General features: G+C 36.5%; 1 protein-coding gene across 1 annotated transcript in view; it reads left to right on the top strand.

Annotated features, from left to right (window-relative positions):
* LOC306863172 (matrix metalloproteinase-16-like) overlaps positions 1-25,216 on the top strand; it is a 59,276-nt gene extending 34,060 nt beyond the window's left edge. Inside the window, exons 5-10 of the mRNA XM_079406383.1 lie at positions 4,880-5,041; positions 10,520-10,737; positions 18,348-18,486; positions 21,798-21,948; positions 22,049-22,164; positions 24,575-25,216. Coding sequence (XP_079262509.1) covers positions 4,880-5,041; positions 10,520-10,737; positions 18,348-18,486; positions 21,798-21,948; positions 22,049-22,164; positions 24,575-24,903 — 1,115 coding nt within the window. The 3' untranslated portion in view covers positions 24,904-25,216. The remainder of the gene's footprint in view (positions 1-4,879; positions 5,042-10,519; positions 10,738-18,347; positions 18,487-21,797; positions 21,949-22,048; positions 22,165-24,574) is intronic.
* Positions 25,217-27,976: the final 2,760 nt, after the last annotated feature.

Genomic DNA, 27,976 nt, shown 5'->3' with positions numbered 1-27,976 from the left:
TAGTCAAACATTCACACCTGTATAACTGTTACACACAGTTTTGTTCATGATCTCCATGTGATGGTGATAATATAAATAGATACTACCTAAGAAGCTTATGCGCAGAAGGAAGAATTTGTAGGGGAAAATCGAACATAGTTCACTTTAAAAGACGGGAAAAGCATTTCTCTCAAAGAGACCTGTTATGCCTCCGGCGTTTACTATTTTCTCTGAAATCCTGTTCACAAGGCTGTAAGTGTGGGCCACCGATAGCTTTACACCAGTGCAGAAACAGATTTAGCATTGTACTAGCCAGACTATAAAGAGGAAGACAGTATAACGAAGGTAATTTAATCAAATAGAGTTATTGTCCTCTTATACCAGTGCTTCCATCTTTAGTTGAACAGGACGTTTGTCCTCCAGCAGAGAGGAAATCCGAATGGGATATAAAAAGGGTGTAACGTGCCCCGAGGGTATCCTGACTGATGTCTTTGTGTTTAGAAGACGCCTGGTGGCTCCGCGTCACAAATGTTCACGCGCATTTACACGTTCTTGCCTTCCGAATTGCTCGCCGTTCCCTTGAGAAACACTGAGTGATGTCATATTCTTTGAAGGCTAATGAATCCCTGAAAGTTCATCAAGCCGTTCGCTGTTATGAAAATCATTTCCTGGCAGTGTACGTGGCAGAAACGCTTGTCAATCATTCAGCGGTGTGGGATGATCCACTTTGACATTTCCCATCTCGTGTTTGGAATTAAGCGGATGGATTCATCATCTGTAATCAGAGCCCAGGTCTCTGGAGTCATGTGTGTGTGTGTGTGTGTGAGTAGGAAGTTTATCATGCGGATTAAAAAGGCATCACTCATTTGACTACAAGCGAAACTGACATTAGAAAGAAGGTGTATGTGAATGTGAGAGAGAGGAACATTTTACTTAGTCTCTCCTGCATGATGGGACACATTTGTGTTTCTATCCCACACAAAAATGTGTAACGTGGTATTACAATGGCATTGATAATGCAATGTATTTTTGTTCATTAGCTTACAAAAATCCACTATGCTAGTGCATTTTTGCATTTTCATTTTACCATGGTGCAGAGATGGTAATACTATGGTACTTGGAAACTTGCCTAAGTACTGAAATGCAAGTACCATGGTTTTTACATGATACTCCAAGGTACGTCCAAGAATAGCATGGTCCAGTTATGCTAAATGTCCAAAAAATACCTTTGTGCTTTCTGCAAGCATTTACCGTGGTAAAATCATAGTAATCTTTTAAGTATTTTTACCGCACCTTAGAGTGCCATGATATATTATTATGGAAATCCTTCTGTATCTTGGTATATATCAATGTACCATATAGCGTCACCATGTTTTATTGGACATTTACCATAGTAATACCACAGTATTCTTTTAAGTTCCTTTGAGTACCATATACATACAATGGTATTTAAATACCAATGTAATCAAGGCATATATCCAAACACCATGGTACTACCATATTTTTTGGAGATTTTCCATGGAAAAACCATGAAATTTATTCAGTGCCATGGTATATATCAAAGTACCAAATATGAAAATCATATTTCTTTAAAGACCTTGGAGTTCCATGTAAATACTAGTGTATATAAATATGGTAATCATTTAGTACAAAGTTATACATTAAAATACCATGGTATTACCATGTTTTATTGGACGTTTACCATGGTAAAATCATATTATTCTTTTAAGAACTTTGAACCTCTGTGTAAATACCATTGTATATAAATATGATTATTCTTTAGTACTACAGTACAGTATATCTCAAGGTACCATAGTATTATGTTTTTTGGACATTTACGATTTCAACAAGGTAATATCATTCAATACCAAGGTAAATATCAAAGTACTGTGGTATTACCATGTTTTATTGGGCATTTGCAGATTTACATTTTTAGCATGTGTGAAGATAAGGTAATTCCCAGATTGAGGTCTATGGACTTGACAAATTGAGCAAAGTCTTTTCATGTCCATTTCTCATTTTTGTTTCCCATCACTTTGCTTTTATTCTCCTCTTTTTGATCTATGAACTTGCCTTTCAGCTGCCTGCTAATTAATCAGGGTCTTGGGTCTTACGCAAGAGTCATGATGGTTCAAACACAGCTGTTCCGGATTTAATTTAAGCAGGAGCATCTTGGGAGAACCGCAGTGCTGGGCCTGAGCACGAATCAGCTGATAGAACACGTACTCTACACATCACTGGTTTTATGCTCTTTTTTTTCGGTGGAGAGTGCAAAAATGAAATATATATATTCATAAAATGTAAAAAAAAAAATAATAATAAGTGGCCTTTTGCCCATTTTGTGGTGGTCAAGGCTAAATGTTTGCTAAGATCTAAGTGCTTTTTATAATGTTTCTATGTGGCTCGTGGGTGTTTATACCCAGCCTTAAAGGGTTGCTCCACCCCAAAATGAAATTTTTGTCATTAATCACTTACCACCATGTCGATCCAAACCTTAAAAACTTTTTCTTCGGAACACAATTTAAGATATTTTGGGTGAAAACCAGGAGGCTTGTGACTGTCCCATTGACCCAAGTAAATAACAATGTCAAGGCCCGGAAAACTATGAAAGACATCATCAAAAACGATGTTACGTCAAAATACGTCACTGTAATTTTACGAAGCTATGAGAATACTTTTTGTACGCAAAGAAAACAAAAATAACGACTTTATTCAACAATTCATCTCCTCCATGTCACTGTAGCGCCATTTTGGACGCAGAATAGCGTATGCTGTTCTGTGTCAGCCGCACCACACAGATACACTGTTTTCGTTCAAATCAAAGTGTAAATAAACGTTGAAAACATATCCGTGTGGCAGATATTCAAACCAGAGTCATTCATTTGGGAATTTAACTATACTGCTCTTGCTCTAAATACACTGTTTTTGATTCACAGATTGATCATCTCTCTATCGCGCACTGGTTTTATCCTTTTTTTTTTTTTCTGTGGAGAGAGCATATATGAACTACATTGTTAAATTTGATCACAAAATATAAATGGTGTTTTGCCTGCTTTGGGGTGGCCATGCCTATGTGGATGCTAGCATGTTGCTATGTGGTTGCTGGGTGGTTACACCCTGCCTTAAAGTGACAGGACAGTTCACAAAAAAATTCAGATGGCTGTAGATTGCTTAGATCCTGCTTATATTTAAGTCTAGGATTTCAGTGTCATTTACGGCCATGGCGTAAACAGCGAGGGATGATTTATGCAGAAAAGTTTTGAAAAATACTACTAGTGATCTCTCTAATTTCAGACAGTTGCAATGCAGCCCACTTTCTATCTTACTACAAAGTCTCTTTAGATCTCGCACTCCCGCTGTCCCGTTACTCGTAAATTCTTATTATCGCTTGTGTTGTGTGCTGTACATACAGTTTGTTTCCTTCTAATACCCTACCAAACTAATATTTTTCTCTGATAACAGAACTGAAACTGGTCTCGTGTGTTTTGTTCGCTCAGTAGCGTTTGGTCAGTTGTGTGTTTTGGAGCGTTTCGCAGCCGTCAGCTTTGATGCCGGCAAATTCTCCAAGGCGATGTTCCATGTGCAGAAATAGACTGAAATATCCAGGAATGCAAAACGCGTCAATTGATCTGTGTCTCCTGCGCCGAGCAGTTTAAATAAAACACAAGTTGACTGAATAAAAAATGTGTCCGATTCATTGGTGTCAGCAGATAAAAGAGGGAAAGATAGAGAAACAAAGCAAGTCACAACTGAAGGAGAAGAGAAAAGACAGATGTCGGTCTGTAGCTGCTGATGTGGCCGTCATGGCTGCTCTGTCCTCTGCGGTTGTCGTTTACCGTCGCATAACATCTGCCTTACTTTGGTGTTTGGACTGTTTTCTGGCCTGTGGCGTAAAGTCCCGCTCCAAACCATCACAGGGCGAGCAGGGTGGGGTTTTCCATTTGTGCACAGAGGATGCTCTGCGTGGATGTTTGATGTGAGGGTGTGTAGTGACAGGGTTCATACTGTAATGAATCCCAGCAGTAGCTGTGGTTACTCCAGATGAGTTATTCTGGAGTGGAAACAGAGATGGATAACAATTATGCACACAAACAACCACACGCACACAGGCAGACAGCAGCTTTGATTTTGACATATCATTATGCGCTCTGACACATTTGCTGTAAATTTAGTGGAATTTTTTTCTTTTAGAGCTCATGTGTGAACTAGCTCTGGCTGGGTATATATATACTGTATGTCTCACGATTCAGTATGTATTATAACAAAATATAATTGGATCCCTATTATTCCTGCTCAAAAGAAATAATACTGTTTAAAAAGTGAACATGAAATTATGTTCACAAACCATACTATGTAATCTGATATATGAAACAGGATATTCTGCAAGAAGAAAAATGTAGGTAGTTGATTGGGTCCTGAAAAGAAAAAAGAAAAAAAAACTGCTCATGAAAATCATTTGTTAGTTTTGATCTAAAAGACATTAATGGCTAAGAATTTGGGAATCAGACCACAAAGGGTTTCTGTATATTTTTGACTCACTAAAAACAATCAGCTCATAAGAGTCATTCATTTTGATTCACTAAAAAAGAACCAGCCCATAGAAGTCATTAGTTTGTTTTGGTTCAATTTGGTACCGACTTTGAAAAAAAAAAATCACTCGTTAGAGTTGATCATTTTAGAATTGTACTACAGGACTCACTCTGTATGTTTTTAATTCGGGAATCAGACCATGCATGGTTAACACATCATGTTTTTGTTCAACAACTCAATAAAGGGACATCAGAGAGTTTTAACGGCATCTTAACCAAGATACGTTCATCGTAATCATTTACAGTGATTTAAATGGGTTTATGTGTGCTGCAGTATGCTTCAGTGATATGTGTGTGTTTTGTGTGTACAGGGAACGACCTCTTCCTGGTGGCGGTACATGAGCTTGGTCACGCACTAGGCCTGGAGCACTCCAATGACCCCACCGCCATCATGGCCCCCTTCTACCAGTACATGGACACAGAGAACTTCAGACTGCCACATGACGATCTGCAGGGCATCCAGAAGATCTACGGTAAGATTCACACAGAACAAACTCAATTCATAACATACTTTTTCTACACTGAAAAAAAAAAAAGTTTTTTTTTCAAAGTAAGTAAAATTATTGGAGTACGTTTTACAATAAAATGCTATTTCAGTCTTTTGTTTTGTTTAATTTCACATGTTGCTCATGAAAGTTTTTTTCCACCACAGAATAAAAATATGTAAATTCAACTTTTTATCTCACAATTCTGCGTTTACATCTGACAACTGAGACTTTTTTCTCAGAATTTGACCAGTTTACATGTCACAATTTGGAGTTTGTTTGTTTTTTTCTCAGAATTTATGGAATCAGATTTTGGTATTTAATTCTGACTGTAACTTCTCAAGAAACTAATGAAAATCTAATTAATTGTAAATAAATTATCTTTGGAACTGCAAAAAAAAATTGAAAATCGCAGGTAAAATGTTTGACTTCGTATTTAAATAAGCTGCATGCTTTGCTAACGCTTTGCAAGTCTTCATTTACGCTACACAAGTTTTTGTTCGCCATTCTGGCATAAATTCCTCATGGGACGGGGCTAGCAGCGGTGGGTTCTCATTGGCTGGTGAGTTTTTGATTGATAGCGTCTTGACCTGGAAGTGAAGACAGTCTTCACACACAGGTGTGTTCACACTTGGCGTCTTTTTTGACTAGAAAAAGTTGACGAGCGCTTTTTTAGTAAAATAAAAAGCTGCCAGCGTTTTGGTTACAAATAGCAGCCGAGGGCGTCTTTTGTTGCTATAACAACATTTGCACAGTTGCAACGGTAGCCTAGCTGCAGAAATGTCGGCTTTTGAAGTTAATGGGGAGAGTGTCGATTCACAACGACGTTTGCGGGAGTGCGACATTATATGGGGAAGGAAACTCTAAGGTGCTTCCAACAATTTAGTCCAGGGCATACAACGCCTTGTGCTCTGAAACTAGTACAATCTGTCTCCTTTTTTCTTTGTGTTTTTGTTGTTATGGAAATGACTCGCCACTTGATTGTCACTGGTCAGCTGTCAAAAAGGCGCTTGACGTATGGCATTTTTTTCAGAAAAGTTTAAATTTTTTCAACTTGAAAAAAAAACCTCTGAGCTGCAGAAAAAGGCTGGCGGTGGCATTTTAAAAGTGCTCAGGACTTTTTTGAAAACGCGGTTTACTCCATAGGATTATAATGTAAAACAGACGCCTGCAGCTTAAAAAAAGATGCCAAGTGTGAACATAGCATTGTTTAGTTGTGCGACCGAGAATCTGTAAGTGGCAACCTATTAAAAATAAAAAAATTTTTTTAGAATTGTGAGACAAAAGTCAATTTTGAGATACACTCACCTAAAGGATTATTAGGAACACCATACTAATACTGTGTTTGACCCCCTTTTGCCTTCAGAACTGCCTTAATTCTACGTGGCATTGATTCAACAAGGTGCTGAAAGCATTCTTTAGAAATGTTGGCCCATATTGATAGCATCTTGCAGTTGATGGAGATTTGTGGGATGCACATCCAGGGCACGAAGCTCCCGTTTCACCACATCCCCAAGATGCTCTATTGGGTTGAGATCTGGTGACTGTGGGGGCCATTTTAGTACAGTAAACTCATTGTCATGTTCAAGAAACCAATTTGAAATGATTCGAGCTTTGTGACATGGTGCATTATCCTGCTGGAAGTAGCCATCAGAGGATGGGTACATGGTGGTCATAAAGGGATGGACATGGTCAGAAACAATGCTCAGGTAGGCCGTGGCATTTAAACGATGCCCAATTGGCACTAAGGGGCCTAAAGTGTGCCAAGAAAACATCCCCCACACCATTACACCACCACCACCAGCCTGCACAGTGGTAACAAGGCATGATGGATCCATGTTCTCATTCTGTTTACGCCAAATTCTGACTCTACCATCTGAATGTCTCAACAGAAATCGAGACTCATCAGACCAGGCAACATTTTTCCAGTCTTCAACCGTCCAATTTTGGTGAGCTCGTGCAAATTGTAGCCTCTTTTTCCTATTTGTAGTGGAGATGAGTGGTACCCGGTGGGGTCTTCTGCTGTTGTAGCCCATCCGCCTCAAGGTTGTGCGTGTTGTGGCTTCACAAATGCTTTGCTGCATACCTCGGTTGTAACGAGTGGTTATTTCAGTCAAAGTTGCTCTTCTATCAGCTTGAATCAGTCGGCCCACTCTCCTCTGACCTCTAGCATCAACAAGGCATTTTCGCCCACAGGACTGCCGCATACTGGATGTTTTTCCCTTTTCACACCATTCTTTGTAAACCCTAGAAATGGTTGTGCGTGAAAATCCCAGTAACTGAGCAGATTGTGAAATACTCAGACCGGCCCGTCTGGCACCAATGCCACGCTCAAAATTGCTTAAATCACCTTTCTTTCCCATTCTGACATTCAGTTTGGAATTCAGGAGATTGTCTTGACCAGGACCACACCCCTAAATGCATTGAAGCAACTGCCATGTGATTGGTTGATTAGATAATTGCATTAATGAGAAATTGAACAGGTGTTCCTAATAATCCTTTAGGTGAGTGTATAAACTCTAGATAAAAATGCAAGATAAAATACATTTTAAAAAGTTGCAGTTACCTTATTCCTTTTTTTTTATTCCATTGCGGAAACAAGTTTGCATAGTTACTTGTCGTTTTTTAGTAGCTATTTGTGAAATTGTCTAGGAAAATGTTTAAAAGGAAATCCTACACCATTTCTTTTAACAGTGTAACACTAAATATTAAACCTCAGTGTGTAGCTCAAATCAGAACTCCCTTAGCATCCACATAGCAACATCCTGGCAACCATTCATGCTTTTCTTATAAAATACAAAAATCTACTGCTTTATGTTTCCCTCTGCTCCTTCACCCCCATCCAGAAAAACATTAAAATGCACGTTCCTGAGATGTTAAGATCCTCTTTCCTGGACCCCATCCGTCCCTTTGGTCTTCCTTTTCCTCCTCCTGACACAGGATGAGACCGATGAGGATGGAGATACTCATACATCTTATGTATCAAGCACACAATCCCAACCACGTTCTCTCAATATCCATCACTCTCACCAGAGCAGATCTCTGTTTCGTTGGCCCTGTGTTATGTAACGTGAAGGGCTGTAATCCTCGCTCTATTTCAGGAGATTTGATTTCAGACAGTCACTCATCTCTGTGGTTCTGTGGGCTGCTCGCATCTCCAGAGGGCTAATCCTGTCAGGCCACCCTCCTGCCTGATTCATACTTAAAATCATTCATTATTTTCTCCTTTTAATCACCTATTCTTTCATTCTCACAGAGGATTTCTTGACCTCTTGATCTGCAGGCTCGTAGCGTTTTGTCAGCTCTTCCAAAAATCTGACGTCTTAGTTCATTGTGCTAACAGCTTGAACTCTTCAGCGCGGGTCAGCCGTCTGCTGTACTGTGATAATGAGTCCACAGATAATCGAGGTGTATGCTGGACTGTAATTGATGCGAGAGCACATGATAGCACTTTTTTATACCCCAGTCCAGAAGACTGTCTAGCTTCTTTTACCTTCATTTTCAAAACTAACATATATATATATATATATATATGTTGCTGAGGTAAGTGCTGTGCAGGTTAAACCTCACTCCCCGACCTCAAATGGCTCTCTAGCTACTGACGCTAGAGGCCGTGGCCTTTAGCCTCCTTGTTAGAGCGCCCACCTCCCATACTCGTCGCGGGGCGAGTAGGACCGCAACATTGGTGCCGTGACCCAGATGGGAGTGAGGTTTAGGGGGGTGAGTGTAGCAGAGGCCAGCGGGTAAGTGCTGTGCAGGTTAAACCTCACTCCCTGACCTCAAGTGGCTCTCTAGCTACTGACGCTAGAGGCCGTGACCTTTAGCCTCCTCGTTAGAGCGCCCGCCTGCCACGCCGGAGACCGCGGTTTGAATCCCGCTCGGAGCGGGGCGAGTAGGACCGTGACATATATATATATATATATATGTAATAAATGTTATACGATGTATGATTAAATAAATAAATATATATTAAATGTACAATATAAATAATTTATAATTTAGATGTAAAATATAATCTTTTTACAGATGAGGATGTATGCTTGGGATCATTGCAATTCCCTTTTTTTCTCCACATTTTTGCTTCCCATCACTTAGATAAAGGTTAATCTTTGTCTCATCGGTCCATAAACACAGTTCCAAAACTCTTCTGGCTCAACTTTGTGCTTTTTTGCAAACTCTAATCTTGACTTTCTATTTTTGGTGCTGGTCAGAGGTTTGCATCTTGCTGTGCAGCATCTGTAATTCTGTGTCAAAGTCTCCTGAGGACAGTAGATTGTCAGAGCATCACCCCAGCTTTCTGGAAGTTGTTGGTGATTTTACAGACATGTCTTTTAGGGTTCATTTTCACAGGTTTTATGATTTGTCTGTCATCAACTACTGTTGTTTTCTCAGCTGATCAGGTCGTTGTTGGTTGTTGGTGTCGCTGCTGGTTTCCAAACTCTTGATTTCTCCATGCCCTTTGTTTTTGCTAGAGCTCTAACTGACTTCCTCTTTTCTTTTAGCATCCAAATTGCTTGCTTTTCTCTCAGAGTCAGCTCCCTCATCTTCATCCTGATGTGTGTGTCATCATTGAATGCAAGATTCAGAATACAGAAGTAATGGATATAACTGATACGACACATTCCCTGCTTTTAATATCTGAAGAATGAATGCAACAGGACACAGCTGATCACTTAGAAAGACCTGTGAGGCAACTGCTCCAATACTTATGCTCACATCAGATAGAGGGATGAAACTCTAAAAGTGCTGTTATTTTTATTTGGTAAAACGTCTATGTGTTGAATCACCTAATAATAAAATGTGACATTCTGTATTTTTGTCTCATATTAATCTTTTAATCATGTTTGTAAATGTCTTGACTCCACAGCCAACAGAGCAATTTTGTCTTTACTGTTCCAGTACTTTTGGAGGGCACTGTATATACTACAAAATTAAATTAAATTAAAATATATAAATAATATTAATTATTTTTATAATATACAATTTATAATAATAACATTTTTAAATTATATTATTAATTATTTTTATTATTTATTTAATTTAAATACTTATTGATTTGTTTCTTTATATGTCTTTGTAAAAGTGTCAACAGAAATATAACAAACAAACATAGTACAATGGGTTAGGGGCATTTGTACACAATGCATTTAACCTCTAAAACCCCTTCAAGCTTGCTTTTATAAAATATAATAAAACAGCATCATGATAAAACACAATAATTATAGAATCATTAATGTATTATTTCTAAAAATATATTATTCCACAAAGTAGTGCATTAGCTTAACTGTAGGCTGTTTACTATTGCAACTCTAATGGCACATTAATATTGAATTTAGACTGTATGTATTACGAGACAAGATTTTGCCATTTAAGAGGAGGTTTTTAACTACAACCACCCTTAATTATGATAAAAATCACTAAAACTGGAAAACTTGTCTCTCTCTCTCTCTGTTTCCTTCTCTTCAGGACCTCCAGATAAACTTTCCCATCCCACGAGACCTCTACCGACAGTCCCACCGGCCCGCTCGCACCCTCCCGCAGATCCACGCAAAAACGACAGGCAGACGCGACCCCCGCGAATACCGACCGGCGACAAACCAATGCACCCCAACACCAAGCCAGACATCTGTGACGGCGGCTTCAACACGCTAGCCATCCTCAGGAGGGAGATGTTTGTCTTCAAGGTATGAGACATTCAGTGCCTGTCAGAAATACACAAAACAAACAGATTCATATGTCTTAATTATAATATGAAACGAGCTCATTTCAAGCTTATGGTCTCGTAACTGCCACTTCAACGCTGTGTTTAGAGTGCTGGCAGCTTCAGCTGACAAACACACACATGTGGCAGCCGCAGGAAGCATTTCATCCAGCGTTACACCTCCCTTTGTGTGGGTGTTTTCTCTTTGTTCTCTCAGCGCTTGTACTGAAGGAAAGTGACCTAATAGTCAGAGCCAATGAGCTTTTCTTTGCTCGCTGAACCTGAGAGCTGCCTTCAATGAGTCCGTAACCCTCCAGTGTGATAGTTGAATGTATCAGGATAGCTGAGCGTTTGCAATCACTGTAGGGATGGCAGGGTGAGGATTATGGAGCTCTGACCCTGCTAATGAAAGCTTCAACCTCACCAGTGAGAGAAAGTGTGTGTGTGTGTGTGTGTGTGTGTGTGTGTATATATATATATATTATTATTTTTTTTTAATTATTATTATTTTTTTATATATATATTGTTTTTTAAGAAATGTATTTTATTCAGCAAGGACACATTAAATTGGTCAAAAGTTACAGTAAAAACATTTAACTTGGGAACAAAATAAAATCAAACAAATACTGTTGTTTTGAACTTTCTATTCAAAAAAAGGTCCAAGAATCCTTAAAAAAAGGATTAAGTCGCACAACTGTTTTAAACAATGATAATAATAAGCAATGTTTCTTGAGCAGCAAATCAGCATATTAGAATAATTTATAAGGATCATGTGACACTGAATACTGGAGTAATGATGCTGAAAATTCAGCTTTGCATTACAGGAATAAATTACATTTTAAAATATATACAAATACAAAACAGTTATTTTAATATGCAATAATATGCAATAATATTACTATTTATTTACTGTATTTTACTTTTTTACTGATACTTCTTAATCAAGTAAATGCAGTCTTGATGAGATTAAGAGACTTCTTTCAAAAATATTGAAACTAAATAATATTGAAATAATCTAACCAGCCCTAAACTTTTGAATGGTAAATATAAATGACAAATACATTTAACTATATTTGCATTATTTTAATCTATATATACGACAATATAAATAAAATATAATCTATGAGAAATTATTATTATTATTTCAGATTTTCAAAGAGGTGATGACTCCAAAATCCATGACTCAATAAATAAATATATAAATACAAATAAAAACATTACATATGGCAAGTGCACCAATTGGAAAAAAGCTAAAAATGATTTTCTCACCAGAGGTTTGCTGTTGAGAAAACATCAACAAATTAACAATGGAAACTCTTTTTAAAAAGTTGATTCTCTCTGAAAGTATAGTTTGCTCACTTATGGATATATTTGTTCAGATATAAATAAAGACCGGGTCCAGTAGTTGTGATCTGTGTGTGCATGTGAAGCAGAGCTTACATCTCTGAAGGCTACAGCACAGATTTATTGTGCTTTTACTTTACACACAGGCAGTGTTTTCTGTATATCTTTCTCTGTGTAAAAATAGATGGAATTCATTTGTCAGACTTTACAGAAAGTGTCTTTTTTTCTGAATTCGCCAAACTCATGCTGACGTGTAGATTTATTCCACATGAAGGGGGGTTTTGTTGGGCTCTAATCTTGTCACTTGGTCTCCTCTCCCAGTTTCACAGCAGATGCCTCTGAGAAAACAAAATCTATCATGAATGCTGTTACATTTCCTCACTTACCCGCTCTCTGTAAACTGGAGTACTCTATCATCACAGCTAGACAATAACACAAACATATTTCTGTGCAGTAAAATGCTTAAAGTCTGCCATTTGAGCTCAGAAGCGTATCCACAGTAATATCAGTGTCAGATCCTCATATTGGCGGCTCATGGTTATGGACGGAAAACCTATGACTGTTTATACATGTTAGTCATCAAATTTTTTCTTGAAGACTGGTCATAACTTTAAGTCAGTTACATAGAGATGTAGACTGGTCTATTTTAAATCTGAGAAGTTGACATAGTGGCTATGTTTATGCAACTTATTGACTGAAAGATAATATATTCATCTACAGACAACCAATTACACAGAGGGACACGTGGTCATTAAGGAAAGTTTGATATGAGAACAGAATCTTCCAGCCACTTGACAATATAATTACTAGGGCTGTCAATCATGTGGAAAATAATCCAATTAATTACATGATCTGCTGATTAATAATCACATTTATTTGCATATCATTATTTGCTGAGACAAGCCAAATGATAATGACACAAATTTACTATTGTGGCAATTAAATATCTGAAAATACCAAACATTTGTTTAGTTTCTGTACCATTAAATATATAACTGACCTACATATCAACTAGATTATATACTTTACAATACATGATAAATGTATGAATAAATTAATATATAAAAAAATTAGTGCTGTCAAATAATTAATCACATCCAAAATATTTTTTTGTTTTCATAATATATGTATGTGCACTCTATATATTTATTATGTATATATAAATACACACACATACAGTAAATATTTACATGTACTTATATGTATAAATTTATATTCCTATAATTTATATTATATATAAATATATTTAATATATAAACATGACATATTTTTCTTAAATGTATACATGCATGTGTGTGTGTGTGTGTGTGTGTGTATTTATATATACAGTACATAATAAATATACACAGTACACACATATAGTATGTAAACTAAAACTTTTATTTTGGATGTGATTAATTGCCATTAATTGTTTGACAGCACTAAAAATTATATTTTATATTATTTATTAAATATGCAATATAAATAATTCATAACACATAATATAAATATTATATAAGATAAATGATAATATAAATGTAATATTTTACAGTTGTATATATATTGTATAATGTATGATAAATCTATGAATAAATATATACAAATATGTAAATGCTTAATATTTATTAAATATTGTATTTATAATAAAAATGCAATGTAAATAATTTTCAATGTAAAAATAATTTTAGTTTTTTAACTCTCAAATGAAAATTCTCTAAACCCTGTAGGTACATTTTCTTCAGTTGTAAATAAAAGCACTCTTTGTTCTATCATTTTTCCAGTAATATAAACAGACAGTTCCATCCTCCTTCTCTCTGTATTAAGTATGTGTGTGTCTGAAGTGTAGGAGAGTGTGTCTCACTCACTCAACTGACTGGCCGTCTCCTGAGCGCTGCTGTTTGATGCGGTTTATGTCTGTGCGCGGTGACAGATCTCTTCCGTCCAGTCCTGTGAGGAGAGTTTCACAGTCCAGTGAGGGATCTGTAGACTGTGAAACAGAGCGATAGAGGCCGATCTCCCAGCAGTGAGTTCTCAACCTGCCCAGCACCACACTGCTCGCGGTGCTTTCATCTTTCCAGTGCATCTCCCCGCACACATCTCTGAGTTCAGTACTGGCTGGCTGATACAGTGTGATACAGACTAAACCTCTGCATGCATCTGAGCTCTCGTAACTTACTGCTTTGTCCTGCAAAATCAAACAAATTAATGAAATCCAATCATTTTTCATTGTTTTCTGACATCTGAATGAATCGATATGTAGCTGTAGGGCCAGGAAATATGAGAAACGTAGAGATTTTACTTCCATTTTCATTGCTCTTTTTCCTTAATGATTCCATTAACAATTAATGACCCTTAAATAAATATATATACACATGCCCATTTATATTTAAACAAGAAATATTACATTTTAAACAACCACATATAGATGCTTTTTATAAGCTCTTTAAATGGCATCAGAAGAAGTTCTGAAGCTCTGATCCTAATAAGTGAACAGCATGAGCTTCAATTACTTTAATCCTACCGCTGCTTCCTGTACTATAACATTATATTTAACATTTCACTCTTCTGTGTTTCATAGCTAAATTAGAAATATTTTAAATTGAAGACAGTCCAACTTGTACCAGATAATGGTCTCTCTGAGAGTGACTGTTCCAAAAATGCGGTACAAAGGGTCACATAAGACACTCTTTCTTACAGAATGAAGCAGAATAAATTTTTGCTCTGTGACCCATTTTTTAAGCTCCAAAATTTGTACCACCACCACCACCTATGTAATAGAAATAGCCTACATTTTAAGGTCTTGTGGAGATATTAGCTATTTAATTTATTTGACTGCTATTGAGTAACAAGAACTAGCAAATAATTCAGACAGCCCTTAATTGCATATACAGTAAAATTTTTGTTAATTATAAAAAGTCTCTTCTGCACATTTATTTAATCCAAAATACTGTAAAATTAATTTTTAAAAAGTTAAATATTATTACAATTTAAAGTAAAAAAAAAAATCCAATATTTTTCAAAATAAAATTTATATCTGCGATGAAAAGCTGAATTTTCAGAAGTGGTCATCGGATGCAAAATTTACTTTACAAGTTGTTTGAACATAAATGTGTGTTGGAAGTGTGTGTACACATCCATCCTATAATGATAAAAATCCACCCAGTGTTTTTTCTTTTTTTTATCCCTGTTTTAAAAACCCCTCTCTCAAATCAGGCTGTTCTGAGGTTTCTGTCAGAATGACGTAGTTCTGCGCAGACCATTCCCACGATAGTTGATTGACAAGACCGTCTTACCTTAGACCTACCCCGAGTGAGCTGTGAGCTGTCCTACTCCGGTGCAGGGGAAGACAAGAATGTCTCAGATAAAGATGTAATAATGAATAAAGCAGTCGTCATTTACGCCTGACATCTGAGCTGCTGAAGACGCAGAGGATTAACGTTACTTTCGTTTTTGAAGTGAATGCGCCGATCCCCGATCTACATAAATGTGTCTATGTTTGTGTGAATCATTCGTGATCCAGTTTCATCTACAGAAGAAGTGAGTATAAGGGTTTTTATGAATCTTTGCAAATCGCTTTTCCTAATAATGTGCTAGTTAGTCAGTTTTGCCGCTAAATTAAACAGTACTGCTCATCACCCCACGAAAGAGAGGGGCAGGGTCAGCAGAGATCATTAGCATTTAAAGCAACATGGACTAGAATGGCTTGCTAAAAACAGAGCTGATTTTGACAGGGTATAGAAGGTGTTTTTTACACTACCATTGAGAAATTTTAACCAAAGTATGTTATAGACTTTTCATTAAGACCCTAAAGAATCATATCAACTTGTGGAAAATGGGCATCCGGTGACCTGAAGCTATGCTGAGGCGGTCATTTCTCACTCATTCAGACACAACAGTGTTGTCTTGTCTCATAGCCAGACACTAATGAAATGCAGATGAATGTGGTGTGTCTAGGGACCAGGCGTTTGCTAGTTGGGCATAGGTCACTGTTGTATCTGTAGGCTTCCCTGTGATTACAGAGTAGCAGGCAAATGTGTTTGTCTTTCTCTGGTTTTGGGATAGCAGAGGCTGGTAAGAGAAGAATGAGGAGGAGTAGGAGTGTGTATAAAAGCTAAGAAAAACAGCTATAATTCTGGAGTGTTGTTTTTGCATTGTTATGCAGTTGCTGAGGTGTTCTGAGTGGTTGTTAGTATGTTGCTAGGTGGCTGCTCACAGGACCCAATCAAATTTGAGGTATTATTTAAGTGAGTGTGGGACAAGTTATACAAACTTTATTTAGTTATACAAACTAACACAAATATTATTGATGTCGGATTTAGTAAACACTACTGATAAACGAAATACCATGTGCTCTGTTTAATACATTTTTAGCTACAGTGAGGAACAAGAGGAATCAAAGTAGTGGTGCAAAATCTGAGGAGTGACGTCTCTATAATTGAGCACAAAATACTGCAAGTAGCAGGCTGAAGAAGTGTCATCTGAGCGCCTTACTGCAGGATAAAATGAAAGACGTCTTCAGTTTTAGAGATACTGATGGTCAAATTACATTCTTCAATTTGCTACATAAGATTAGTCAGGAGAAGCAAATGTGTGCTTGAAGAATAATGGAGTTGTCATTTTTGAGCCATATGTTATGCTCAAACTTGCTGTTATATTGCATTCTGAGAGATTCAGTCCTGGTGAAACAGACTTACGGTGCATACACACACACACACACACACACACACACACACACACACATATACACACACACCATTTCTTAAATAGAAATATGTATCAGTATACACACATATATTATGTAAACAAACTTTTATTTTGGATGCAATTATTCACTTTGACAGCACTGCATATTTTAATAATAATTATTACATAAATAAATGTACATAATATATTTAAAGTAAATCATGTAATATTACATATATTATAATAATTAATATGATATATTAATTACATAACATATTATTTAAATTATGTACAAACATGAGAACCATTCTGAGAATCTCATTAAAAGTTTTTTTCTGACGTTAAATTTATTTTACTTCCCAAAGTCTCATTTACTAATAATTATGCACAAACGTTATAGTATTTAATTAATTATTTTTTATAATTATTATTATTATTATTACATAATTTATTTTAATTATTGAATAATATTTTATAAAATAGTATAAATATAAATTAATGACCACATATTATAAATCTTATTAATATATATTAATTCAATTAGTATAAATACTATAACATTCTATTTAAATATTATTTTGCTACTGATCCATTTTCATTACTACTATTAAATATTTAGCAACGTTATTTTTTAACATTTTATGCTCAGCATATGGAAAAAAGTCATAATGGAATGAATATATTAAATATTGCACTTTTTTCAATTATATTGAACTTATTCAAATTTAAATGTAATATATATTATTACTTGTATATTAATAAATATAGTATAATTTATTATAAATAATATTTATACTATTTAAATTGTTATATGCACACACATGAGATCCATTATCATTGCAGCATTGCAAAAATAGTACTTTATGTTCAATGAAGAAAAAAGCCATACAGGTTCGGAACGAATGGAGATAAAGCTTGGCAGAAAATGTTACTCGTTTATCCAGTTTATGAGGGGACAGGTTTGATTTCCCATCATCCTCTCCAGCAGCACAAGAATGATAAAAACACAGATGAACATCAATTACACACTTAATGTGCATCCTTTGCTCTTCACTACGACTAAAAGCCTCCTGCATCTGCCGAGAACCATGAAAGAGAGAAAGAAATACATCAAATTGCCCACAGTGTCTATTTTATAAATCAATTTTATAAATTTTGATTTCTGGACTCATAAGCAACAGCTTCCCAGGAGGGAACGATTGTTACGGCCACCACAGAGCGATGACAGAGAGATTGTCTGTTTTGCCACCAATGTTTAAACGAGCTTTGGAGACATCAAAGCAGTGGCGTCAAAGCTGTAGATGTGTGATGTGGGATTTTCCAGAGCTGGAAGTGAAAGCAGCTGTGGCCGAATAGTAGGTGAAGGCCAGGATGCCACAACGCAAACTATTCCGGTTTGAGTTATTTATAAAATATACTTTTTTGGCCTAAAAATGACTTGTAAACAACAGAATAGCTGCTGTTTATAAGACTAAACTTCTACAGCTCTGTATTGACCACTATGTGCTACAAAAAACAACATGCAAAGCGTTATGGGATACGTCTGACGTGCCATTTTTGTTTTGTCTGTATCTTCTCTCTATGAAGGACCACTGGTTTTGGAGGGTCAGAGATAACGCTGTGATGCCCGGTTACCCCATGCTCATCAATGTCTTCTGGAGAGGTCTGCCACCCAAGATCGATGCCGTCTATGAGAACAGCAAGGGCAAATTTGTGTTCTTCAAAGGTAAGATTTCTACACATCAGCTCGACGTCCCTCGGCACAGTTTGAGGAGAGTTGAGTTCAGAGGTAGTGAGGGAACAGCGTGAAGATGAGACTTCACCTTGCTTCTACAGAGAGGTCAACTGCTGTAGGGCTCTCACAGGTTTATCTACACTGCTTTACTGGAGCGGGCGGCAGTTTGCAGCTTAATATAACACTGTTAGGAGTTCATCTAGTGACTGTGAGAGAATGCATGTGTGTGAGAGCCTCGAAGATGGTGAATCTCCCAAATCTCCCAAAGAACATGGGTCATATTTCACCCAAACTTGAAAGGAAATAATCATATAAAAATGTTGTACAACAAATATTATCAAATTAAAATGATTAATGTATTTATTGCTAATCACATTTACATTTAGTCATTTGGCAGGCGCTTTTATCCAAAGTGACTTACAAATGAGGACAATGGAAGCAATCAAAATCAACAAAAGAGTAATGATAAGTATATATATATTTTTTGTACATAATTTTTATATTGTCATATTATAAATAATATCAATAAATAAACATAAATGATTATTATATTTTAACGATATAACAACAACAACGACAATAATAATAATAATAATTATTATTATTATTAAATTCTATACATAATCTCAAAATAAAAATAATAATTATTAGGTATCATGAATAAATATGCTAAAATAAATTATATAAATAAAAATATATTATATGAAACACAAAGTAAAATAATGAATGAATGTGATTAAAATAACTCATATAATGTGTTTTTGATGAGAAATGTTTGAAATCACACTGAGCTCATTATGATTGAGCTTATAAACTCATCACATTTGTGATTTCTTCCCATGGGCTCGTACACAGTGTGTGTGGTCCATGTGGAGGCAAATAAACACTTTTTTTTCACACTCATTGCCGGTGGAAAGCAGCACAGAGTGAGGACCGCTTACACTGACCTCTGAGCAGTTAAGTAGGTCAGAAAGCATGGCCAAATCTGGACGTTTAAATGTGTTGCTCTGGATAACGTTGACCTCCAGCCAACATTTGCAATAAAACCATCCTGCAATTTCACTTTCACTAACATACTCGCACAATCACTGACAAAACAGACATAAATGAGCAAACACACACTATGCTCCAGGGGTCTGAACCGATCTCTCTCGCACTCTTTGGCCCCGCGTTTGGCACAGAGAGACCTGACCCCACTGAGAGGGCCATGAGAAAGACGCAGGTGACGTGACAGGCATTTCCTCCTCCAGAGGAAGAATGACGTACCTGTCCTCCTCTGACCCCTTGGACTCCAAACAAACCACGACAGCCCTTAACCCGGCCCGCTGCACCCCTGCTCTCCTAAAGTACACTGACATTTTAAAGTGAAGGCATTAACATGTCAGGTCTGAGTAACAGTGGCAGACACGCGGGCCAAAGGCCTTCTCACGGTAATTAAAGGCAAACAGGAAGTGCCTGAACTGTGAAATTGAATGTTTGGTTTTGCTGAAACAGACATTTATCTGGAAATGATGTAAATATTGGGGATTCCGTATCAATAACCTCAGTGTCAGATTATCAGTGATTTGAGGCAAATTTCACTGGTAGAAACAGGAAATGTGATTATGGTTAGTTTTTCCATTGGATAAATGTGCATACGGTGGAAGTAGGGCTATATATATTATATTTTATGATATATTTATATATCATATATATATTTATTTTATTGTATTTTTTTCTTTACTGTATATGTCCATTGTCCATTAAGGACATTAATTAATTATAATATTTAGTAATCATTACTGCATTGCAAATATAATAATAATAATAAAATTTAAAACTATATTGATACACAATTTGTCTGCTGCTATTCATTTAAAATTAAAGAAATAAAAAATAAATAAATTATTTGTTATATATATATATATCATTTAAAAAATATTTTATAATATTTTAATATTTTATTATGTATTTACAAGTAAATACTTTAAATAAAATATATATACATGTATTTGCTGTAAGACTATTTACTGTAATATGTATAAATGTATTTTATTTATAACATTTATAATAATTTATATGATTATTTCTAATTATTATTTTATATTATAAAATAATTTATATATATTTGTATTTTTATAATCATTATTTTTATTATTTTAATATAAGTATTATATATTATAATATAAAGTATTTATGTATTAAGCTAATAGTGCATTTAATTTTAGAAATAAATAAATAAATAAATAAAAATAAATAAATAAATGTTTACTGTAATGCTCTCAATGGATTTTTTAAATCTTTGTTTTATTTTATAATCTTCATGTATTTATGTATTTGCTGTTAAATGGATTAAAATATTTCAACCAAACAGCCATTATGATTCATAAAGGGGGGGAGTTGTGGCCTAATGGTTAGAGAGCCAGACTCGTAATCCAAAGGTTGCGGGTTCGAGTCTCGGGCCGGCAGGGATTGTAGGTGGGGTGAGTGAATGTCCAGCGCTCTCTCCACCCTCAATACCACGACTGAGGTGCCCTTGAGCAAGGTACCGAACTCCCAACTGCTCCCCGGGCGCCGCAACATAAATGGTTGCCCACTGCTCCGGGTGTGTGTTCACGGTGTGTGTGTGTTCACTGCTGTGTGTGTGCACGTTGGATGGGTTAAATGCAGAGCACGAATTACGAGTATGGGTCACCATACTTGGCAGTGTGTCACTTCACTTTAAAGTATGCAACAAAATACAGTACAATCAATCAAGGCATATTTTCCTCACCATTATTCACTAAATTAACACCAACACAATATTAAAGCATTTTTGTCAACACTCTTTTACTCAGAAGTCACAGAAAGAACTGTGAAATGTAATCCTTCTTCAATTGTGTCTCCTAATCAGGTTTTATTAGTCTCCTAATGCAGAATTATTTATCTGTCTGTAAGTTGTGTATTGTGTTTGTTGGCTGTATGGTTGGTGGCAAACCAGTTTCCCTATCGGGATTAATAAAGTTTTCAATCAATCAATCAATCAATCAATCAATCAATCAATCAATCAAATCACTATGCCAACACAGACTTCAGGGAATGTAATAGCCGAAAAATCACATTCAAATCATCACAATATATAATCAATAAATTGTCCAAAATCAGCAAACCTCTCAGCGGTATGTGGAGCCACACTTGAACAAATCGGCAAGTCATAAAGAATTTATAGAAACCATGATTTACATTTTTCTTCTTTGACTGAGCTGAATGACCGTTCTCAAAATCTACCCTGGGCTGAATACTGTAATCTCCTGATTTCTCCTTTGTTCTTGTGCTTTTTCAAGGCAAGCAGTTCTGGGTGTTCAAGGACACAATGCTACAGCCTGGCTACCCGCAGGACATCTCAATGTTTGGAAACGGCATGCCGGCGCAGACTATAGAGACAGCCGTCTGGTGGGAGGACGTGGCCAAGACCTACTTCTTCAAAGGAGATAGGTATATGCAAAGAATGCGCGTGTGTGTGTGTGTGTGTGTGTGTGTGTATGTGCACTCGGCCATGTGTGTGTTTTAACTTTCTCTATTTATCTATATGCAGGTATTGGAGATATAATGAAGACTTGAAGATGATAGATCCTGGTTATCCCAAGTCCATCACTGTATGGAAGGGTGTTCCAGATTCTCCACAAGGAGCATTTGTGGACAAAGCTAACGGTAATTTTATTCTAATAATTTTTTTTACATTTTCTTATATAAATCTTTCCATTGTTCATTCAGAATATAAATTATTTTTAACGTAAACTGACAAATACTGTACTGTAATATTTTTAATATAATTTATTGTCATTTTTTATTATTATGCAATCATCCAATCTAGTTTAAGTTGTTGGCCATTATAACAAGGCTTTTATGCCTTATACTTGAAAATGTAATCAAAATTTTAATTATCTACTCACACTCATGTCGTTTCAAATCCATAAGAGTTTCTTTCTTCTATCCGGGATGCTTTTGAACTGCAAAAATGACAAAATTTCTGCAAAAATGATCTATATGACCCATGTACCATATTCCAAGTCTTTTGAAATCATACAGTAGCTTTGTGTGAGGAACACACCGATAGTTAACGTCCCTTTTGCCTTGGCTTTCAAATTGAATGCATATAAAAACTTGAAATATTGTCAGTCACATATAAGTCACAAAGACTACTTTTATGGTAGCAAAACATTCATTTTAAGACAACTAACTTCTTAATAAGATCATAACTTGATATTTTCAGTAGGATTTTTTCAGCTAGTTGTTAGTGCTGTGGTGCTCATGCAGGCGACATGAGTTTGTATCCCGCTTGCAACATTTCCAAACCTCATGTCCTCACCATCTTCCCATAATTTCCTGTTTCTCTACCACATTCTGAATAAAAAAGGCAACAATGGCAGAGAAGGAATTTGGAACCCAATTCAGATCCAACATAAAAAGCACTTCAGAAAAAGGGACAAAACAATAAAGATTCTAAACATATACAAAACTTAAATAAAGACTCATTAGTGAACTAATTTAAATTACAAACAGACCATGCAGCGCCTAAAATTATCTTGCATTTGACCCCAAATCTTTTCTGTGCATTAAGAAGCAGTGTCATTCTCGTTTACACTGGCCTATTTTCATTCTGCTCAAGAGCACAGTTCTGAAAGGTTGTGTGTTTCGGGACGAGTGTGAACGTCTCTGGCAGGAGCTCTCGGGGTGGGGACGTCTTGCATGAGTTCAGTCCGTAGCTGCAGGCACGCAGGTCGACAGCCACGCACATGCCATCTGTACCCAGATCGCTGCCAGGTTTGCCCGTGGACGCAGGCGCTCATCTGAGCGTGAAGGGTGGATTGATATTCCAGGGAAATTGTTTGGCTAACCACACTTTGAAAGTGATTGTGGGCTTTCTTTCAGCCCTGTCTCTGCACGTTACCCAAAAGGCCTCTCTGGGTGAGACAGAGTTGAGAAAATTGACCCTAATTATGTGTCATCATGGCCAGCCGATCATGGGGAGATGGGAAAGGATAGCATATTTTTTTTCCTGCGCTCTAGTCCTGCAAGTATCAATGTTACAATAACCCGTGGTCTTATGTTAAGCCTTTCAAATCACACTTTTTAGATCACACTGAGCCCCTCTTCCAGTCTGGAACATTTTTATTTCCAGGATTTAGAATCTTTGTTCAACAGATTTAGTGGAGTGACAGGAAATTAGCAGTGAGATGTGAGATCAGGATTAATCTCAGATTGGAACTTGCATCACCCACATGTGCACCATGGCTCAATGTCAATGCCAGTTGGCCTGAGCAACCCAAAAATAGATGACAGGTCTGATGACACTTTGAACTACAAAAAAATAAATAAACAAATTGGTAATTGAATTTTTTTGGTAATTGAAAAAAAAAACACATTTTAAATACATTTTTACATATATTTAGTATATACATATATACTAAATATGAAAAATATATATTTTTAGATTTTACATAAAAAAACAAATATTTATGTATTTTATATTTCATAAAATTATAATTATAAAATATAATTGGGATATTTTTAAATAAAAGGTTATAATACATTTTTTTATTTTATAATATATTTTTAATATTTTAATTAATATTTGTTTTTATATTTTCTGTTCTCGTTTTAATTTTAGTTAGTTTTAGTAATTGTGTGATTGTGCTTTTTCATTTTTATTAGCTTTGAAAATATGTCTGTATAGTTTTATATTTTTATTTTAGTTTTAATTTTAGTTACTTTAATATGTGAAAAAATGTTGCCTTGATAGCTAAACTGTAGCTGATATAAATTATGTTTTACTTTTTTAAAATGATTATATTTCAGACATTTCAATTAACAAAAGTTTAATTTATGGTTTTAATTGTAGTTAATAACCCTGAATCAATTTAAATGCTATAAGTGAATTTAGGCATTACTATATTATAATGTACAGAATGAAAAATCGATATTCACTTTGAGGTCACTGTTAGATGACCGCAAAAGAAATCAGAAATGTAAATATAGGTGGAAACGCACATGCACAATTAAATATCCAATATAAATATAAAAACAACTTACAAATGTCTCCCGTGTCCATGCTTTGCAGGTTTCACTTACTTCTACAAGGACAAAGAGTACTGGAAGTTCAACAACCACAGGCTGCGGGTGGAGCCCGGCTACCCTCGCTCAATCCTCAAAGACTTCATGGGATGCGACCTCAGGCCCATCGACCCTGACATGCAGCCGACGGAGGACGAGGACGTGGTGATCAAACTGGACAACGAAGCCAGCACGGTCAAAGCCATCGCCATCGTTATTCCCTGCGTCCTGGCTCTCTGCCTGCTGGTGTTGATCTACACCGTCTTTCAGTTCAAGAGGAAGGGGACGCCCCGACACATACTGTACTGCAAACGCTCCATGCAGGAGTGGGTGTGAGTCACACGGCCACAAGACACGGTGGCGTAAACACCCTAAACTTGCGGACTTTGGCTCTCGACCTGCGTCTCGCTCATGGAGAACAGCGAGGGCCTTTGCTTTGACTCCCCCCTCTAGGAGACGAGGGGTGCATTTCCCTCCAAAACTCCCTTATCTTGTCCCATTAGCCCCGGTGCACCCGCTGTAGGTCTTGCGGGAGGCTTGCGGGATTGCAAGGATCCCATGGTGCATTGCGCAGTCCAGTGCCACTGTTCGACGTGGAAATCGCTGATCGCTATACCTTTAGGTTTTACAAGTGCACGCTGAAAACATGAAAAAATTAACGAAAATGTCGCTGGAGTCGCAGTTTTTTTACTTTCCGAATTTTCGCTTGACTCCGATCTATTTATTTTCAAACAGAATTATTTACGATTCCCTTTAAAGCACCCCAAACCAAATAAAGACTCCAAAGAGGATCTTTTTTCTTCTTTTTAATTTTTTATTATTATTATTATTATTATTATTATTATTATTTTTCCCTCCCTGCTCTAAATATTTTGCAGTGATATGTAGTGGGGGAAGTTTTGACTGTTGTGGCAGTCTGTCTCAAAAACAGGGGCCAAAATATTCTGCAATATTTTTAATAGCCTTAAATATGGATTCTGTTGTTGCTTTTGTTTTCGTTTATTCGTTTGTTTATAAGCACCGCTTCGTTTGTCCTGTCGGAACAGCAGTGCATTGCTTTGCTCCCTTTGAGATCGATTTGAGACCTCATTTTTGCCAGGGGCCGCACTGGAACGGGGCGGGACTCCTTAACCTCTGCCTAACATATCAGTCAAAACAGAGGGAAGACCAAGCCACTGCAACGACAAATACTTTATCGCATTTTTTCCGTCCGACGGTAGAATTGCAACGCAAAAGAAGTGCTTAAACCGTTTATCGTGCTTAACGCTCACTCGTTTTGTCGTGTTTACACGGACAGAGATTTGAGAATTTGTTTCTTCCCTTTTTCCGAAAGGTTGCTGTTCGAGACAGAGCATGTCATCTCCTTCGGACTGCCTTGTTTTTAGGTCTGGATGGGATCCGAGAACCTTGACGTTTGAACCAGAACCACCAGAGCAACTCAGGACAGCGCTTGATTCAAAGTGTATGCAAGCCTTCACATCCAGTCCTGTGTCTTTATTATCAACCAAGAAGAAAATAAAGGATATATCATGTAATGTTTCACCATTGCTTGTGATCTGACATTTCTGCGAAAGGATCTGATTTTTTTTTTTTACGGAGTCAGAACTTTCGGTTCAGTTCATGTCTTGCAGTCTGACTCTAGATCGGTCCTTTGCATCGAACAGATGTTTGAACATACAGTTATTTGCTTGCATTAGCATTTTTTATGTTTGTTTTTCTTTTTTTTTTGGTACATTTGAAATCAAATTATCTCAACCTCAACTTTAAAGTGGTACTTAAAGTGCTAAGCTGTCATCCGGCACGTTTCCTTTAGATGCGGAAAAAAAAAAAAAACGTACGTGATCTAAAGGAAACCATATGCGTGTTTCTGGCAAGCAGTGTTTGAATGTGTGTCTGTATTGATGCTAGATTTTTCTTTTTTCTTTCCTTTTTCATTGTTTTAAGAAAAAAAGGAAAAAAAATGGGACATTCTTCAAATTCATGTACTTCATGACTCGGTTTGGGACGAACCGTCCTGACAGACTTAATAAATTAATCAGTATATGATTAAAATGCCTTTTAGCGCTTTGTTCACATACTATACATACATATTCAGTCTGGGAAAATATAAACATCTACTCTTTCAACTAACACAAATACCATGGTAATACCATAGTATTTTAGTACGGTAATCATTTAGTACCACACAAAATATCAAAACACTATGGTATTACCATGGTACTGCCACAGTCCTTTTCTGCCTTTCTTTCACTTACAAAAAAATGTACCATGGTATTTTGGACATTTTATCATAGTACTACAATGGTATTTGAACATGGTACCATGATACTATTATGTTATTTACAATGGTATTTTTGACATTTTACCATGGTACTACCATGGTGTTCTGAACATGGAACTGGGGTAATATGGTATTTTGGACATTTTGCCGTGACATTTGAACATAGTAAGTACCATGATACTACTATGGTATTTTGAACATGGCACCATGGTACTATGGAATCTACTGTGGCATTTTTGACATATTACCATGACATTTGATCACGATACCACGATACTACTTTGGTATTTTGGACATTTTACCATGGTACTGGTAAACTGAAAATGTACCATAGCACTACCATCCTATTTTACACAATTTACCATTATTTCCATGATATTTTATACATGGTATCATTTAACCGTGGTACTACTATGGTATTTTTAACACATACCATGGTATTATCATAGTATTTTTGACTTTTTTATCATGGCAATACAATGGTATTCTGTACCAGTGTATTAAGGACACGTACCATATTCTTGGAAATATCATGTAAATACAAAGTCATATGAGTTCCAGTACCATGGTATATCTCAAAAGCCTACCATAGTATTTCCCTCTGATGTACCCTGTACAGTACATTTTGTAAGTGTTCTATCCTCTCTCTTTCTCACTGTGTATATGTGTGTATGTGCGCATTCGCATGAGTGCATCTGAACGTTTCCCAGAATCCCAGCCGATCAAACAAAAGTCAGCTTTGAACAGCTGAGAGGAAACGGCAATCATTAAATAATCCAGAACATCGAGTATCATAAAGGTGGTGTGTATCCTGTGGTTATATTTAGCTAGTATGATAAGAATCAGAGCATAAAATATGAGACGGCGGTGGGCAGAGGCATTTAGAACGCGCCAAGTCCAAAAGTAAACAGAGACAGCTGCGGCCCCTGCATATTCTGATTGGCCGTCAGAGCGCTGGCATGGCGGATGAGGTCAGGTCAGGCATCCAACTGTCATCTAGGTTCCAATTCAAATCTAGCTCAGCAAAATGACTGCGGCCATGGTTACTGCAAGCATAACGGCTGAGATGAGAGATTAAAGCGGTAAATGATGCGAATTACTGTCTGTGACTGTTTTTTAAATGTTAAT

This window comes from Barbus barbus (assembly GCF_936440315.1).
Source record: "Barbus barbus genome assembly, chromosome: 44".
Taxonomy (NCBI): Eukaryota; Metazoa; Chordata; class Actinopteri; order Cypriniformes; family Cyprinidae; genus Barbus; species Barbus barbus.
This window is presented reverse-complemented; position numbering and strand designations above follow the sequence as displayed.